The sequence below is a fragment of the Coregonus clupeaformis genome, chromosome 20, assembly GCF_020615455.1.
Source record: "Coregonus clupeaformis isolate EN_2021a chromosome 20, ASM2061545v1, whole genome shotgun sequence".
Classification (NCBI taxonomy): domain Eukaryota; kingdom Metazoa; phylum Chordata; class Actinopteri; order Salmoniformes; family Salmonidae; genus Coregonus; species Coregonus clupeaformis.
The window spans coordinates 62,757,142-62,774,517 of record NC_059211.1 but is presented as its reverse complement, the minus strand read 5'-3'; the positions used below and the strand labels follow the sequence as shown (position 1 = coordinate 62,774,517).

The 17,376-nt window shown below is 50.2% G+C and overlaps 1 protein-coding gene across 1 annotated transcript in view; it reads left to right on the top strand.

The window, feature by feature from the left end:
* The window catches only part of LOC121543875 (potassium/sodium hyperpolarization-activated cyclic nucleotide-gated channel 3-like), a 31,085-nt gene that overhangs the window by 8,841 nt on the left and 4,868 nt on the right, over positions 1-17,376 (top strand). The window contains exons 3-11 of the mRNA XM_045205840.1: positions 5,057-5,263; positions 5,501-5,723; positions 7,070-7,231; positions 8,372-8,590; positions 10,231-10,377; positions 10,742-10,982; positions 11,195-11,359; positions 12,277-12,662; positions 12,753-13,952. Of these exons, the coding sequence (XP_045061775.1) occupies positions 5,057-5,263; positions 5,501-5,723; positions 7,070-7,231; positions 8,372-8,590; positions 10,231-10,377; positions 10,742-10,982; positions 11,195-11,359; positions 12,277-12,662; positions 12,753-13,952 (2,950 nt within the window). The remainder of the gene's footprint in view (positions 1-5,056; positions 5,264-5,500; positions 5,724-7,069; positions 7,232-8,371; positions 8,591-10,230; positions 10,378-10,741; positions 10,983-11,194; positions 11,360-12,276; positions 12,663-12,752; positions 13,953-17,376) is intronic.

The window sequence follows — 17,376 nt, the reverse complement described above, 5'->3', positions numbered from 1 at the left end:
TGCTTGTCCTCAGAAGGGGTGCTTGTCCCCTGCCATTCCTTTGACCAACACGTCTTCCTCGTCTTCCTCCCACCACTGCTTGACCTCTATTGTGACCTGGATCACCTGCCGGCTCCATGTTACAGTACGTATCGCTATGTTGTTGCAAATGGATCCCAATCAATTCTTTATATACTCGTTCCACAATGTGAACTCAATCATCAGTAACGAGTTGGCAGAATTGGACAAGCAATTACAAGGGCCTGCATCCATATAGTGCAGTACTGTCAATACTGTAAATAGTCTGAAAAGGTGGTACATGGGACCATAGAAACGGTGTCTGATAAAGAATGATGATGAAATATTACCTCCATAGATAATGTAGTCTAATTGGTTCATGCTCCACGCTAATTGGTGACAATGAATCTCGTTATCTTGAAACTTTCATGATCTAAACATGGAATATTGTTTGTCTGTTTCCATACAACTATGCATTAAGAGTAATGCAACAGTTACTTATCATTTTGAGCAGTTGTATCAATTGATAGTTGGATAATTGTAATGAAATGAATAGACACTCATCTGAAATGTAATGTGTGAATTGCCTTTTTGAAATAGTAGTACTTTTATGTTAAGTTGTGTCATATTGAACAGGTGATTTTTGTTAAATGAACAAATGATCTTAGTTTTATGTGTATTGTATCCAAGCAATTGAAAAAAGTGTTAGAGTTTTGAAAAATTTGCATTTTGATCATTGGTTGAGTTTAGAAAAATTACGTCAAGGTTCTGAAATTAGTGCCAAAGTGATTGTAAAAAACTATTAGTATTCACACATTCCATCACAATATGTAAATGTCTGCATTATTCATTCTGCTATCACAATTGAATATGGATAAATTATGCATAATATTCTAAATTATGCATGTAGTGTATTCATTATACATAATTCAGGCATGTAACCTTTCAATTAGGTACCTGTAGATTGGAGCTATGAATAGAGAAGGGAGAGAGACAGAGTGATGAAGAGGGAGCGAGGGAGGGAACGAAAGACAGAGAGCTTAGTGGAAAAGCCCTAACCCTAATGTGTGTTTTGTCCTGACGATGACCTTAGTCTCCGGAGGTGTGTATGTGTGTGGGTGTGTATAAAGTCTATCTTTGTTGAGTCTGGTGATAAGCTCTCACACCCTTCACCTCATTAAAATAAGATGAGCAGCCAAGACATAATGAGAAAGACATTAGAGGGAGAGAGACGAAGTTCCTTCATCTGAAACTCTTTGCCTTTTTCATATATTTCAGGCAAATAAAGCTTTATTTAAATATGTTTAAAAATTATAATAATTGTGAGAATACCGCGAGAGACAAGGGGGAAAGACAAAAGAGAGGAAAGAGAGAGAGGGGGGAAGGAGAAAGGGGGGAAAGAGAGAGAGGGGGAAGGAGAAAGAGGGGAAAGAGAGAGAGGGGCAAAGGAGAAAGAGGGGAAAGAGAGAGAGGGGGAATGGAGAAAGAGGGGAAGAGAGAGAGGGGGTGAAGGATTAAGAGAGAAGAGGGGGAGAGAGAGGGGAAGGGGAAGAAAAGGGAAGAGAGGGGGGAGGAGAAAGAGGGGAGGAGGAGAAAAAGGGAAAGCGAGAGAGGGCGAAGGAGAAAGAGGGAAGAGAAAGACGGAAAGAGAGAGGGGCAAAGGAGAAAGAGGAAAGAGAGAGGGGAAAAGGAGAAAGAGGGGAAGAGAGAGAGGGGCGAAGGATTAAGAGGGGAAAGAGAGAGGGGCGAAGGAGAAAGAGAGGGGGGAAGGAGAAAGAGGGGAAGAGAGAGAGGGGCAAAGGAGAAAGAGGGGAAAGAGCGAGAGGGGGGAAGGAGAAAGAGGGGAAGAGAGAGAGGGGCAAAGGAGAAAGAGGGGAAAGAGAGAGAGGCGAATGAGAAAGAGGGGAAAGAGAGCGAGGGCGAAGGAGAAAGAGGGGAGAGAGAGAGAGGGCGAAGAGAAAGAGGGAGGGAGAGAGAAAGAGGGGAGGGGGGAAGGAGAAAGAGGGGAAGAGAGGGGGAGGAGAAAGAGGGGAGGGGGGAAGGAGAAAGAGGGGAAAGCGAGAGAGGGGCGAAGGAGAAAGAGGGAAGAGAAAGACGGGAAAGAGAGAGAGGGGCAAAGGAGAAAGAGGGGAAAGAGAGAGAGGGGGAAAGGAGAAAGAGGGGAAGAGAGAGAGGGGCGAAGGAGAAAGAGGGGAAGAGAGAGAGGGGCGAAGGATTAAGAGGGGAAAGAGAGAGGGGCGAAGGAGAAAGAGAGGGGGGAAGGAGAAAGAGGGAAAGAGAGAGAGGGGCAAATGAGAAAGAGGGGAAAGAGAGAGAGGGGCGAAGGAGAAAGAGGGGAAAGAGAGCGAGGCGAAGGAGAAAAGAGGGAGAGAGAGAGAGGGCGAAGGAGAAAGAGGGGAAGGGGGAGAAAGAGGGGAGGGGAGGAGAAGAGGGAGAGAGGGGGGAGGAGAAAGAGGGGAGGGGGAAGAAGAAAGGGAAAGCGAGAGAGGGGCGAAGGAGAAAGAGGGGAAGAGAAAGACGGGAAAGAGAGAGAGGGGCAAAGGAGAAAGAGGGGAAAGAGAGAGAGGGGGAAAGGAGAAAGAGGGGAGAGAGAGGGCGAAGGGAGAAAGAGGGGAAAGAGAGGCGAAGGAGAAAGAGGGGAAGAGAGAGGCGAAGGAGAAAGAGGGAAAGAGAGCGGGGCGAAGAGAAAGAGGGAAAGAGAGAGGGGCGAAGGAGAAAGAGGGAAAGAGAGAGCGGGCGAAGGAGAAAGAGGGAAAGAGAGGCGAAGGAGAAAAGAGGAAAGAGAGAGAGGCGAAGGAGAAAGAGGGAAGAGAGAGTGGGGCGAAGGAGAAAGAGGGAAAGAGAGAGCGGGCGAAGGAGAAAGAGGGAAAGAGAGAGCGGGCGAAGGAGAAAGAGGGAAAGAGAGAGTGGGGCGAAGGAGAAAGAGGGAAAGAGAGAGAGGGGCGAAGGAGAAAGAGGGAAAGAGAGAGAGGGGTGAAGGAGAAAGAGGGAAAGAGAGAGAGGGGCGAAGGAGAACGAGGGGAAAGAGAGAGAGGGGCGAAGGGGAAAGAGAGAGATACTCCCAGATGCTTTAGTTTTGTTTAAGAGAGAGAAGTTGGTATTTCCTGCATCAGCTAAGACTAGGAAGATAAGATAAAAAGACTAATTTGCATGTCAGAAATGTTCTGCTATTTCTTTAATAACCTGCAGATACTTCAAGGTGTGGCTGAGCATGTCTGCACGTGTGTCTACCCATACACTGGAACCTTCGTTGTAATTTACAGTTTGTCAAGTTCTAACAGGGAACCAATTAACTGTGACACAGGAAGGAAGTGACTTGTATTAATAGAGATGATGATGACTGCTTGGTTGGAGTCCAGTAGAGCAGCAGAGACCGGGTCAATTCCATACCAACTCCACTCTGCTCATGAATAGAACACTGATGAGGATGTCAATGAGAATCTCAGAATTCATAATTGAAATTTCTATGACATTCATCTCCTGAAATAAATTGACTGGAACTCGGTTCAGACAAACAGATAGGGAAACGTATTCATCCAGATTGGTTTATGTGGGTGTAAAATAGAATAAATACAGATTTAATTACTTTCTCTTACTATGCATCTGGTTCCCTTTTAGCTAACCACATGCAGCCATAGGCCATATACACTTAGAAAACAAGGTGCTATCTAGAACCTAAAAGGGTTATTCGGCTGTTCCCAGAGGAGAACACTTTGAAGAACCCTTTTTGGTTCCAGGTATAACTCTTTTGGGATCCATGTAGAACCCTCTGTGGAAAGGGTTCTACATGGATCCCAAAAGAGTTATACCTGGAACCAAAAAGGGTTCTACCTGGAAACAAAAAGGGTTCTCCTATGGGGACAGCCGAATAACCATTTTGGAACCCTTTTTCTAGTGTAGAACAGCCAGACTGCCTGGTCTGCAAGTACCCAGCACGTATTGTACCACACAGCAACAATTCAGACGCCCATTTCTGAGCATCAAGCATTTAAATCTTTCCCCTGAAAAAAATCCCTCACATTCTTCCCTTCTCCAGACTTGACCTTTGAATGTTCTCATTTGTTTGTTCTGGTTTGTGGGCACAAAAATGTGCTGGTATCAGCTGTCACACCCCAGCCTGGACAAAGGAACCTAATGTGAGGAGACTTAATGAGGTTTGGTGATGTGACATTCTCTGGAAGGTGTCTGTTCTCTAGTCTCTTCTAGTTCAGCACACCCCCCCCCCCCCTCTCTCTCTTTCTCTATATATATATATATCTGTCAATTTCTCCCTCGGTCTGGGTGTCTGTCTGCTTTGTACATCATCTCAGAGCCTCACAGAGACATATAGTATGTTATCATCTGTACTACTTTAATCTACTGAGGTTTAGCCAAACCTTCATTTATCTCTGTTAAAGACTACTGCCAGACTAGCCGGAGCAGTGTGTAGGGGGGTGAGATAGTGGTGTCTTCTAGTGTGTGCGTGTGTGTCTGCCATAGTGTGATATGGAAGTGATGTTATTCATGGATTTGTTCTCTTCTAACTCATACCTCTATATTCCAAGGCCAGGATGCCGTCATTATCCCCCACAGCAGTTGTTCACAGTGTGTTTCTTTATTCATCCTTTTATTCAATATCACAGTTATAAACCCACCTTCGGCTCTGGAACTTGACTGTCTGAGAGACGGTGTGTGTGTGTGAGGGTCATCATAGTTCATCTGGATCATTGCATTAATAACACCACACCATGAGGATGTGCCAGTGAATCAATGCTAAATTAGATCAATCAGAGAGAGAGAGAGAGAGAGAGAGAGAGAGAGAGAGAGAGAGAGAGAATTTTCCATTGACCTTTGAAGGAGTGAGTTGACAATAACAGTTGAGATGGAGAGAGTGAAAGTTGGGGAAAAATATAATACAGGGAATGAGTTCAATTGGGATCTGTCATTGGTATTGATGATATGGAACCTCTCTCTCTTCCCCTCTCCCCTCATCTCCCAGGTTCTACTGGGACCTGATCATGTTGTGTCTGATGATATGGAACCTCTCTCTCTCCCCCTCTCCTCTCCTCTCCTCTCCCAGGTTCTACTGGGACCTGATCATGTTGTGTCTGATGATGGGGAACCTGATCATCCTGCCAGTAGGGATCACCTTCTTTAAGGATGAGAACACTCCTCCCTGGATCATCTTCAACGTGGTCTCTGATACTCTCTTCCTGGTCGACCTGGTCCTCAACTTCAGGACCGGTATCGTCAAGGAGGACAGCACTGAGATACTGCTAGACCCCAAGTCAGTGTGTGTTTGTGTTTGTGTGTGTATTTTTGTGTTTGTGTGTGTGTGTTTTGAAGGTGACAGAGCTGGAGGCAATGCTTCCCTGTGTGGTGTTCTTCCAGAATTTGAATGAATGGAGTGGTTTGTTATTTCTTCTGTGCTAAGCCAACTGTGAGACCATAGGAATAATATCAGAATGCTAAGCTAACTGTGAGACTATAGGAATTACTTTTATTTTATGCTATGCTACCACAGGGCTATCCGTCAGCGCTACCTAAAGAGCTGGTTCGCGGTGGACTTTGTGTCGTCCATCCCTGTGGACTACATCTTCCTGATGGTGGACCTGGAGGCCCGGCTGGACTCAGAGGTTTACAGGACGGCCAGGGCCCTCCGCATCGTACGCTTCACCAAGATCCTCAGCCTGCTACGCCTGCTGCGACTGTCACGACTCATACGCTACATCCATCAGTGGGAGGAGGTGAGAGGCCGGGGTAGAGGGGGAGAGGAGGAGAGGAGGTAGAGAAAGAGGGGAGGAAGGGAAAGGAAAGAGAGACCTACTACCACTGTCACAACTCACTGGTTACATCCTCCAGAGAGAGGGTAGAGGGCAGTCAGTGGAACATGCCAAAGAGAGGGAGGTGAGAGAAGAGAGGGAGGTGAGAGAAGAGAGGGAGGTGAGAGAAGAGAGGGAGGTGAGAGGAGAGAGGGAGGTGAGAGGAGGGAGGAGAGAGGGAGGTGAGAGGAGGGAGGAGAGAGGGAGGTGAGAGGAGGGAGGAGTGGGAGGTGAGAGGAGGGAGGAGAGAGGGAGGTGAGAGGAGGGAGGAGAGAGGGAGGTGGGAGGAGAGAGGGAGGAGGGGAGGTGAGAGGAGGGAGGGAGAGGGAGGTGAGAGGAGAGAGGGGGAGGAGAGGGAGTGAGGGAGGGAGGGGGAGAGGGAGGTGAGAGGAGAGATGGAGGGTGAGAGGGAGGTGAGGGGAGGAGAGAGTGAGGTGGGAGGAGAGAGGGAGGTGAGAGGATGGAGGTGAGAGGAGAGAGGGAGGTGAGAGGAGAGAGGGAGGTGAGAGTGAGGAGAGAGGGAGGTGAGAGGGAGGTGAGAGGGAGGAGAGAGGGAGGTGAGAGGAGAGAGGGAGGAGAGAGGGAAGTGATAGGAGGGAGGAGAGAGGGAGTTGAGAGAGGGAGGTGAGAGGAGAGAGGGAGGAGAGAGGGAGGTGAGAGGAGGGAGGAGAGAGGGAGGTTAGAGGAGAGAGGGAGGAGAGAGGGAGGTGAGGGAGGAGAGGAGAGAGGGAGGTGAGAGGAGGGAGGGAGGAGAGGGAGGTGAGAGGAGGGAGGTGAGAGGAGAGGGAGGTGAGAGGGAGGAGGAGAGAGAGGGAGGTGAGAGGAGAGAGGGAGGAGAGAGGGTGGTGAGAGGAGGGAGGAGGAGGGAGGTGAGAGGAGGGAGGAGAGAGGGAGGTGAGAGGAGGGAGGAGAGAGGGAGGTTAGAGGAGAGAGGGAGGAGAGAGGGAGGTGAGAGGGAGGTGAGAGGAGAGAGGGAGGTGAGAGGAGGGAGGGAGGAGAGAGGGAGGTGAGAGGAGGGAGGAGAGAGGGAGGTGAGAGGAGGTGAGAGGAGGGAGGAGAGAGGGAGGTGAGAGGAGGGAGGAGAGAGGGAGGTGAGAGGAGAGAGGGAGAAGCTGAAAGGGGGAAAAGAGAGGTCAGCGCAGTATAGGGGAAAGAGAGACCGCTAGGGGGGCAGCCGATCTATCTCTTCATTGGGGAAGAGGCACCTATGATAAAAGGTGCCCGCGCAAGACGTTAATAAACTAACGTGATGTCAAACTCTCCCCCTCCAGATCTTCCATATGACCTATGACCTGGCCAGTGCCATGGTGAGGATAGTCAACCTGATAGGCATGATGCTGCTGCTGTGCCACTGGGACGGATGTCTACAGTTCCTGGTTCCCATGCTGCAGGACTTCCCCCTGGACTGCTGGGTCTCCAAGAACAATATGGTGGTGAGTTACACCGTCTCTCTCTCTCTCTCTCTCTCTCTCTCTCTCTCTCTCTCTCTCTCTCTCTCTCTGTGACTGTCTGTCTGACTGTCTGTCCATGCCTGTCTGTTTGTCTGTCTGTCTGTCTTTCTGTCTTTCTGTCTGACTGCTGGGTCTCCAAGAACAACAAGGTGGTGAGTTAGTTACATGGGGACTGAGACATGGAGAGAAATGTTGACACACTCACAAATGGAGGGCTTGTGTGCACAGTGTGTGATATTATTGATATTGTGTGTTTGTGTGCACTGATTACGGGGTATGTGGACCGATTGTGTGTGTAGACAGAGGGTGAAGGAGAGAGAGAGAGGGGGAGTGTGTGTGTCCTCCTGATGGATGTTGTTTGCTCTCTGTGTTAGTTAATTGGCTCATGTAGCAGCATGTCTGGTCGGAATAAAAGGGACTATCAACACAATAAAACATCTCCCAATTTAAACATCCTACAGATGGAGTAGATGGAGATATGAACACACCCACGCACACACACACGCACACACACACACACGGTGGTGTGTTTCGCTGACTCACGTCTCGGCAGTGTTTCCTCAGTGGTTGCCAGGGTGACTGTTGCTAGGCCAGCTGATGCTGAGAGTTTTCCCCCAGAGAAAGCCACATGCCACCCGCCGGACCATTTAACAGAACAGGATATAATTGGCCTCACACACACACACCAGCAATCACAAACACAATCACTCACACATACAGACACACACACACAATCACACACACAATCTCACACACACTCAGCCTGAGATAAATACTGTATACTGTAGGTCTCTAATATTCATCATGCTTCATTGCATGATTGGCTAACACACACTGGGTTTATAACATATTTTAGGGCCATTTTATGATGATTATTATTATTATTATTCTCTAGCTTTTTGCCTGTGAGTAGTCTGTTTTACACAGCAGGAAGTGGAAAAGCAATGAGCACTTTACAGTCCCAGTTATAGCCTAGGTTGTAGCTATTACCTCCCTCCCTCTCTTCCACCTTCCTCTTCCTCTCCCTCTTCCTCTTCTTCTCTGTCTCCCTCTGTAGAATGACATGTGGGCGGTCTCCAATGGCCTGTTTAACTCTCTCTCTCTATCTCTCTCACTGTCCAGAATGATACGTGGGGGATCCAATACTCATATGCCCTGTTCAAGGCGATGAGCCACATGTTGTGTATTGGCTACGGTGCCCAGGCTCCAGAGGGCATGACAGACGTGTGGCTCACCATGCTCAGTATGATCATTGGTGCCACCTGCTATGCCATGTTCATCGGCCATGCCACTGCTCTCATACAGTCCCTGGACTCCTCACGACGACAGTACCAGGAGAAAGTAAGAGATTAGGACCCTCTCTATCCCTCCCTCCATCTCTCTCTCCATTCCTCTATCCCTCCCTCCATCTCTCTCTCCATTCCTCTATCCCTCCCTCCATCTCTCTCTCCATTCCTCTATCCCTCCCGCCATCTCTCTCTCCATTCCTCTATCCCTCCCGCCATCTCTCTCTCCATTCCTCTATCCCTCCCTCCATCTATCTCTCCATTCCTCTATCCCTCCCGCCATCTCTCTCTCCATTCCTCTATCCCTCCCGCCATCTCTCTCTCTCCATTCCTCTATCCCTCCCTCCATCTCTCTCTCCATTCCTCTATCCCTCCCTCCATCTCTCTCTCCATTCCTCTATCCCTCCCTCCATCTATCTCTCCATTCCTCTATCCCTCCCTCCATCTCTCTCTCCATTCCTCTATCCCTCCCTCCATCTCTCTCTCTCTCTCCATTCCTCTATCCCTCCCGCCATCTCTCTCTCCATTCCTCTATCCCTCCCTCCATCTCTCTCTCTCTCTCTCCATTCCTCTATCCCTCCCTCCATCTCTCTCTCCATTCCTCTATCCCTCCCTCCATCTCTCTCTCCATTCCTCTATCCCTCCCTCCATCTCTCTCTCCATTCCTCTATCCCTCCCTCCATCTATCTCTCCATTCCTCTATCCCTCCCTCCATCTCTCTCTCCATTCCTCTATCCCTCCCTCCATCTCTCTCTCCATTCCTCTATCCCTCCCTCCATCTCTCTCGCCATTCCTCTATCCCTCCCGCCATCTCTCTCTCCATTCCTCTATCCCTCCCTCCATCTCTCTCTCCATTCCTCTATCCCTCCCTCCATCTCTCTCTCCATTCCTCTATCCCTCCCGCCATCTCTCTCTCTCCATTCCTCTATCCCTCCCTCCATCTATCTCTCCATTCCTCTATCCCTCCCTCCATCTCTCTCTCCATTCCTCTATCCCTCCCTCCATCTCTCTCTCCATTCCTCTATCCCTTCCTCCATCTCTCTCTCCATTCCTCTATCCCTCCCTCCATCTCTCTCTCTCTCTCCATTCCTCTATCCCTCCCTCCATCTATCTCTCCATTCCTCTATCCCTCCCTCCATCTCTCTCTCATTCCTCTATCCCTCCCTCCATCTATCTCTCCATTCCTCTATCCCTCCCTCCATCTCTCTCTCCATTCCTCTATCCCTCCCTCCATCTCTCTCTCCATTCCTCTATCCCTCCCTCCATCTCTCTCTCCATTCCTCTATCCCTCCCTCCATCTCTCTCTCTCTCTCCATTCCTCTATCCCTCCCTCCATCTATCTCTCCATTCCTCTATCCCTCCCTCCATCTCTCTCTCCATTCCTCTATCCCTCCCTCCATCTATCTCTCCATTCCTCTATCCCTCCCTCCATCTCTCTCTCTCCATTCCTCTATCCCTCCCTCCATCTCTCTCTCCATTCCTCTATCCCTCCCTCCCTCCATCTCTCTCTCTCCATTCCTCTATCCCTCCCTCCATCTCGCTCTCCATTGCGTTATATTAACGTTGTATTAATGTTGTATTCACGTTATATTACCGTTGTATTACTGTTGTATTCACGTTGTATTAATATTGTATTGATGTTGTATTGACGTTGTATTACCGTTGTATTGACGTTGTATTGATGTTGTGTTCCAGTATAAGCAGGTGGAGCAGTACATGTCGTTCCATAAGCTCCCTGCAGATGTCCGTCAGAGGATTCATGAGTACTACGAGCATCGCTTCCAGGGCAAGATGTTTGACGAGGAGAACATACTGGGTGAACTCAGCGAACCGCTAAAGGAGGTAACACATGCACAATGCACGTGCACACACACACACGCACGAGACACGTACACACACACACACGCACGAGGCACGCATGCAGGCATACACGCACGAGGCACGCATGCAGGCATACACGCACGAGGCACGCATGCAGGCATACACGCACGAGGCACGCATGCAGGCATACACGCACACACACAGTTACAAGCTGTAGCATAACAACAACTCAAACACATTTTACATTAAATAAAATTAAAACGTACTGATACAATTCAGTTCTTGTGCATTTTAACTCACTTCCCAACTCCTCTCCCTCCCCCTCTCTTTCTCCCCCTCTCTTTCTCCCTCTCTCTTTCTCCCCCTCTTTTTCTCCCTCTCTCAGGCGATAGTTAGCTTTAACTGCCGTAGCCTGGTGGCTCACATGCCGCTGTTTGCTAACGCGGACCCTAACTTTGTGACGGCGGTGCTGACCAAGCTTCGCTTCGAGGTGTTCCAGCCCAATGACTTCATCATCCGTGAGGGCACGATGGGACGCAAGATGTACTTCATCCAACACGGACGAGTCGGCATACTCACCCGCGGAAACAAGGAGACCAAACTCAGTGACGGGTCCTACTTTGGGGGTGAGGAGAGGAGGGAGAAGGGGGAGGGAGGGGTGAGGATAAGGACAGGGTGAGGAAAAAGAGAAATTTTACAATTTCTTCAACAAAATCTTATTTTTTCCACTCTCTCCCACCCCTCTTCCCTTCTCCCTCTTTATCCACACCTCCCCTTCCTACCCTCTCTCTCTCTCTCTCTCTCTCTCTCTCTCTCCATCTCTCTCCCTCTCTCTCAGAGATCTGTCTGTTGACTCGGGGCCGGAGGACGGCGAGCGTCAGAGCGGATACGTACTGTCGTCTCTACTCCCTCAGCGTGGACAGCTTCAACGAGGTCCTGGAGGAACACCCCATGATGAGGCGGGCCTTCGAGACCGTTGCCGTCGACCGGTTGGACCGCATCGGTACTATGCCTCTGCCAATCGGTCCATTACTTGCAATGACTTGCAGTTTTCAATTCAGTTTCATTTCTATAGCGCTTTGTGCAAAGACCTTGCCAGTGAATAGCATTTTTCTAATCAATTCAGATTTTATTTCTAAAGCGCTTTGTAAAGTGACCTTACAGTTGCAGAAGCCCTTCAAGGCAGGTTAAGGGAGAGAGAAACTCAAAGAAAATCTCAGAGAGCTAATAGAACAGAGACCTACAGTGAGGGAAAAAAGTATTTGATCCCCTGCTGATTTTGTATGTTTGCCCACTGACAAAGACATGATCAGTCCATCATTTTAATGGTAGGTTTATTTGAACAGTGAGAGACAGAATAACAACAACAAAATCCAGAAAAACGCATGTCAAAAATGTTCTAAATTGATTTGCATTTTAATGAGGGAAATAAGTATTTGACCCCTCTGCAAAACATGACTTAGTACTTGGTGGAAAAACCCTTGTTGGCAATCACAGAGGTCAGACGTTTCTTGTAGTTGGCCACCAGGTTTGCACACATCTCAGGAGGGATTCTGTCCCACTCCTTTTTGTTGTTATTCTGTCTCTCACTGTTCAAATAAACCTACCATTAAAATGATAGACTGATCATTTCTTTGTCAGTGGACAAACGTACAAAATCAGCAGGGGATCAAATACTTTTTTCCCTCACTGTAAGAGCAGACGCCTGGTTCTGTTTGTGATCTTTAATCAGCCACTCAGCCCTGTCATCCTCATTACAACTGTGTTGTTTGATCGTCACTTTATTTTCTACAACTTTGTTCTTGCTCTTGTTTTCGGCCATTTGTGTCAGACAAGAACAGTAACCATCCCCTCTATCAGTTTGTTTCTGTTTTGATCGTTTCATTCTAGTCTCTTCTCTCTCTTTGTTCTCCTCTGCAGGTAGGAAGAACTCTATCCTGATGAGGAAGTCGTCCCAGGCGGGTTCCATGGCGGGGGGCAGCGGTTTAGGGCGTGGGGGTCGAGGAGGAGGGGGGGCGGGGCTAGCCATGGGGGGGCTGGGCTCCTGTGACAGCATGCTGGTTCAGCAGATCGTTAAACACGACAGCATGCCAGCCATGCAGGAGGCCATCGCTGCTGCCGCAGCTGGAAGGGGAGGGGCCACGGGAGGAAGTGGTACGGTCTCCCCTAGGCCCCACCCACTGATCTGGGCTCCACTGATCCACGCTCCGCTCCAGACAGCGGCCGCTACGACTAACGTGGCCATCGCCCTCATGCACCAGCAGCAGCAGCAACAGCAGCTACAACATCAACTACAGCAGCAACATGCGCTAGGGGGCGCTATATTCCTCCCCTCCATCTCTCCATCACCTTCCGTCTCCTTCCCTCTCTCCCCCCCGCGGCCCCCTGTCCTGCAGCCCCTGCGCCCCTCTGTGAGTTCCCTCATTGGGATGATGGGGGTAGGAGGGATGGGAGGGCTGTCCCCTAGAGGGGGGTTTCCTGCCTTCCCCTCCCCCTCGCCCTTCCCCATAGCCCCCCCGGGAGGTGTGATATCACCCCCTGTTGCTCAAACCCCACCCACACCGGCCTCCTCTGTCCCCACGTCGGTCCAATTAGGAAGGACCCTGCACTACAGTCTCCGCCTCCACCCGGAACACCCTTCAGTGATGAGTGGAACCCCAGGAATCCCCAAGGTAGGAGGGGCCACCACACCACATCTGTTCTACCACGTGAATCCAACTGCAGCCACCAGTGTCATGTCAGATACTTGCAGTTCCATGGCTGGCCAGCAGGGGGCCAAGGAGGCACTGTTGCGTCACGGAGGAGGCAGCAACCAGGGCCTGCCTGCACTGGGGAGGCTCACCCAGGAGGCCAGGCTCCGCTCCGCCTCGCAGCCCACCCTGCCTCATCGATCCTGGGCAAGCGTGCAGCCTCACCCCCCTCTCCAGCGGAAGGCCTCTGGAGGTAACCTGCTGCCAGCCTCGTTCCTGGCTGGGACGCAGCTAACCAGGGGTGGCAGTGTGGGGGTGTTGACTACTCCCCTACCAGTCCAAGTCCCAGCACAACGGTTACAGATGCCCCCCTTCAATGCACAGACACAAGCACAGACCCGGGGCTCTATACAGACCCTCCCTGATCCTGTCTCTACACACTGCCCTGCACACACACACACAGCCACACACACACATCCGATCACTGTACCTGCAGCCACACCCACCTCAGCTTCTCCCCTGGCATCCTACTCTTCCTCCCCCAAACAAACCCCCCTCTCCTCTGCCACCCCCTCCCCTGCTCCCACTCCTTCCTCCCTCACCCCAGCCCTGCCACTGACCCCTCGCCCCAAACCCACCCCTACACCCCCATCTCGCTCCTCCTCTCCTCCCCCCTGCTCCATCCCTCCCTCTGCCGGAACTACTCCCCTCACCTCAACCGCTCGCTCCAAACCCATCCCTACACCTCCCCCTCGCTCTTCTTCCCCCTCTCCCTCCTCCACTCCCCCTCCCTCCTCTGTAACCACATCTTCCCCCCTCACCTCAACCCCTCGCTCCAAACCCATCCCTACACCTCCCCCTCGTTCTTCTTCACCCTCTCCTTCCTCCACTCCCCCTCCCTCCTCTGTCAGTGCCCCTTTCCCACTTCCACAAACCCATGGGCGCAAGTCCTCTCTCGCATCCCCCTCTCCCCCCTCCTCCTCCCTACCTTCCTCCCCCACTCTTCTCCAGAGCCCCCTAATCAAGTCCTCCCCTACACCCCCCTCCCCTTCCCCTCTATCTGGGCCCACCCCTACCCCCTCTAAAGTCCCTACCCAGACTCATACCCCTACCCCCTCTCAAACACCTTCTCAAACCCCTACCCCTACCCAGACTCGTACCCCTACCCCCTCTCAAACACCTTCTCAAACCCCTACTACCCCTTCTAAAACTCCTACCCAGACTCGTATCCCTACCCCCTCTCAAACACCTTCTCAAACCCCTACTCCTACCCCTTCTCAAACCCCTACCCCTACCCAGACTCGTACCCCTACCCCTTCTCAAACCCCTACCCCTAGTCAGACTTGTACCCCTACCCTCTTTCAAACACCATCTCAAACCCCTACTACCCCTTCTAAAACTCCTACCCAGACATGTACCCCTACCCCCTCTCAAACACCTTCTCAAACCCCTACTCCTACCCCTTCTCAAATCCCTACCCAGACTCGTACCCCTACCCCTATCCTCTCTCAACCCTCCAATCGTCCCCCTACCCTTATTTCTAGTCCTGTTCCCACTCAGAGCCAAGCCCTAACCGCAACCCCCACCCCAGCCACCACTCCCACCCTAGCCCCAACCTCAACCTTGATTCCCACTCCTTCTTCCAGTAAACCTCCCACCCCTATCTCTATCCCTTCATCTGCCCTTACGCAAAGCCAAACTCTAACCCCAACATCTACCAGTTCTAAAACTCCGGCCCCAACCTCAACTCCAACTCCTACCCCCCAAACCTCCCCCCTACCCATACTGCCAAACAGACCCCACATATAGCCCCTGTTCAAACCTCTACCCCTACCCCAACACCCACTTCTAAAGCTTCTCTTAGTCCTGCACCCATCGCCTCCGCTGCTCCAATTCAAGCCCCAAAAGGCTCAGCCCACACCCCAAAACAGACCCCAGCAGTCCAAACCCCAGTCCAAACCCCTGCCCCAATACCCACTTCTACATTTTCTGTTACCCCCACAATCCCACCTGTTCCTATCCATACCTCAAAACAATCCTCCACCCCCAAACCTGCCTCAACCCATACCCCAAAACAGACCCAACCTTTAGGTCCTGTCCCTACACCTACATCTACCCCTTACACCACTCATGCTCCCACACTGGCCCCTTCCCAAGCTCCAAAGCTAACCACACCCGTAACACCTGTCCAAACCTCCACTACCACCCTCCCACCCACTCAGTTGGCCCCAGGCCCAGCCACCTCCCTCCCTCAGACATCCTGCCCCCCAGCCGCCTCTGCCCACTCCGCCTCCCCCAAGGGGGGCAAGAAGGACCCTTAGCTGTCTCAGACAGGGAAAGGCTAATAGGGACTGAGACAAAAACTGCCTGCCAACATGTGATGGTCCTGTAGGAAATGATCTGATTGGAGGATGGACTTTTCGGGCCAGATATAGTGTGTAGGTTGTGTCACAAAACACCCCATGCCCCATATAAAGTAGCACACTGTAGGGAATAAGTAAGGTACTGCGGATTTGAGTTCAACAAACTATCCTCCAAATGGTCCATGACTTGCGACTAGGTTTTAACTGTTGTTGCCAACATGGCATGCCAAAATTCGAGATTGAAACGGAGTTGGGCAGACTCTGTATGTCTATGGCTCTGGTGAGTAGGGCAGGCTAGAGTAGAATCACAGTTGATACAGTGGGGAGAACAAGTATTTGATACACTGCCGATTTTGCAGGTTTTCCTACTTACAAAGCATGTAGAGGTCTGTCATTTTTATCATAGGTATACTTCAACTGTGAGAGACGGAATGTAAAACAAAAATCCTGAAAATCACATTGTATGATTTTTAAGTAATTAATTTGCATTTTATTGCATTACATAAGTATTTGATCACCTACCAACCAGTAAGAATTCCGGCTCTCACAGACCTGTTAGTTTTTCTTTAAGAAGCCCTCCTGTTCTCCACTCATTACCTGTATTAACTGCACCTGTTTGAACTCGTTACCTGTATAAAAGACACCTGTCCACACACTCAATCAAACAGACTCCAACCTCTCCACAATGGCCAAGACCAGAGAGATCTGTAAGGACATCAGGGATAAAATTGTAGACCTGCACAAGGCTGGGATGGGCTACAGGACAATAGGCAAGCAGCTTGGTGAGAAGGCAACAACTGTTGGCTCAATTATTAGAAAACGGAAGAAGTTCAAGATGACGGTCAATCACCCTCGGTCTGGGGCTCCATGCAAGATCTCATCTCGTGGGGCATCAATGATCATGAGGAAGGTGAGGGATCAGCCCAGAACTACACGGCAGGACCTGGTCAATGACCTGAAGAGAGCTGGGACCACAGTCTCAAAGAAAACCATTAGTAACACACTACGCCGTCATGGATTAAAATCCTGCAGCGCACGCAAGGTCCCCCTGCTCAAGCCAGCGCATGTCCAGGCCCGTCTGAAGTTTGCCAATGACCATCTGGATGATCCAGAGGAGGAATGGGAGAAGTTAATGTGGTCTGATGAGACAAAAATATAGCTTTTTGGTCTAAACTCCACTCGCCGTGTTTGGAGGAAGAAGAAGGATGAGTACAACCCCAAGAACACCATCCCAACCGTGAAGCATGGAGGTGGAAACATCATTCTTTGGGGATGCTTTTCTGCAAAGGGGACAGGACGACTGCACCGTATTGAGGGGAGGATGGATGGGGCCATGTATTGCGAGATCTTGGCCAACAACCTCCTTCCCTCAGTAAGAGCATTGAAGATGGGTCGTGGCTGGGTCTTCCAGCATGACAATGACCCGAAACACACAGCCAGGGCAACTAAGGAGTGGCTCCGTAAGAAGCATCTCAAGGTCCTGGAGTGGCCTAGCCAGTCTCCAGACCTGAACCCAATAGAAAATCTTTGGAGGGAGCTGAAAGTCCGTATTGCCCAGCGACAGCCCCCGAAACCTGAAGGATCTGGAGAAGGTCTGTATGGAGGAGTGGGCCAAAATCCCTGCTGCAGTGTGTGCAAACCTGGTCAAGACCTACAGGAAACGTATGATCTCTGTAATTGCAAACAAAGGTTTCTGTACCAAATATTAAGTTCTGCTTTTCTGATGTATCAAATACTTATGTCATGCAATAAAATGCAAATTAATTACTTAAAAATCATACAATGTGATTTTCTGGATTTTTGTTTTAGATTCCGTCTCTCACAGTTGAAGTGTACCTATGATAAAAATGACAGACCTCTACATGCTTTGTAAGTAGGAAAACCTGCAAAATCGGCAGTGTATCAAATACTTGTTCTCCCCACTGTATATAAAGTCCAAACATGTACATACATATCTGTGTCAGTGA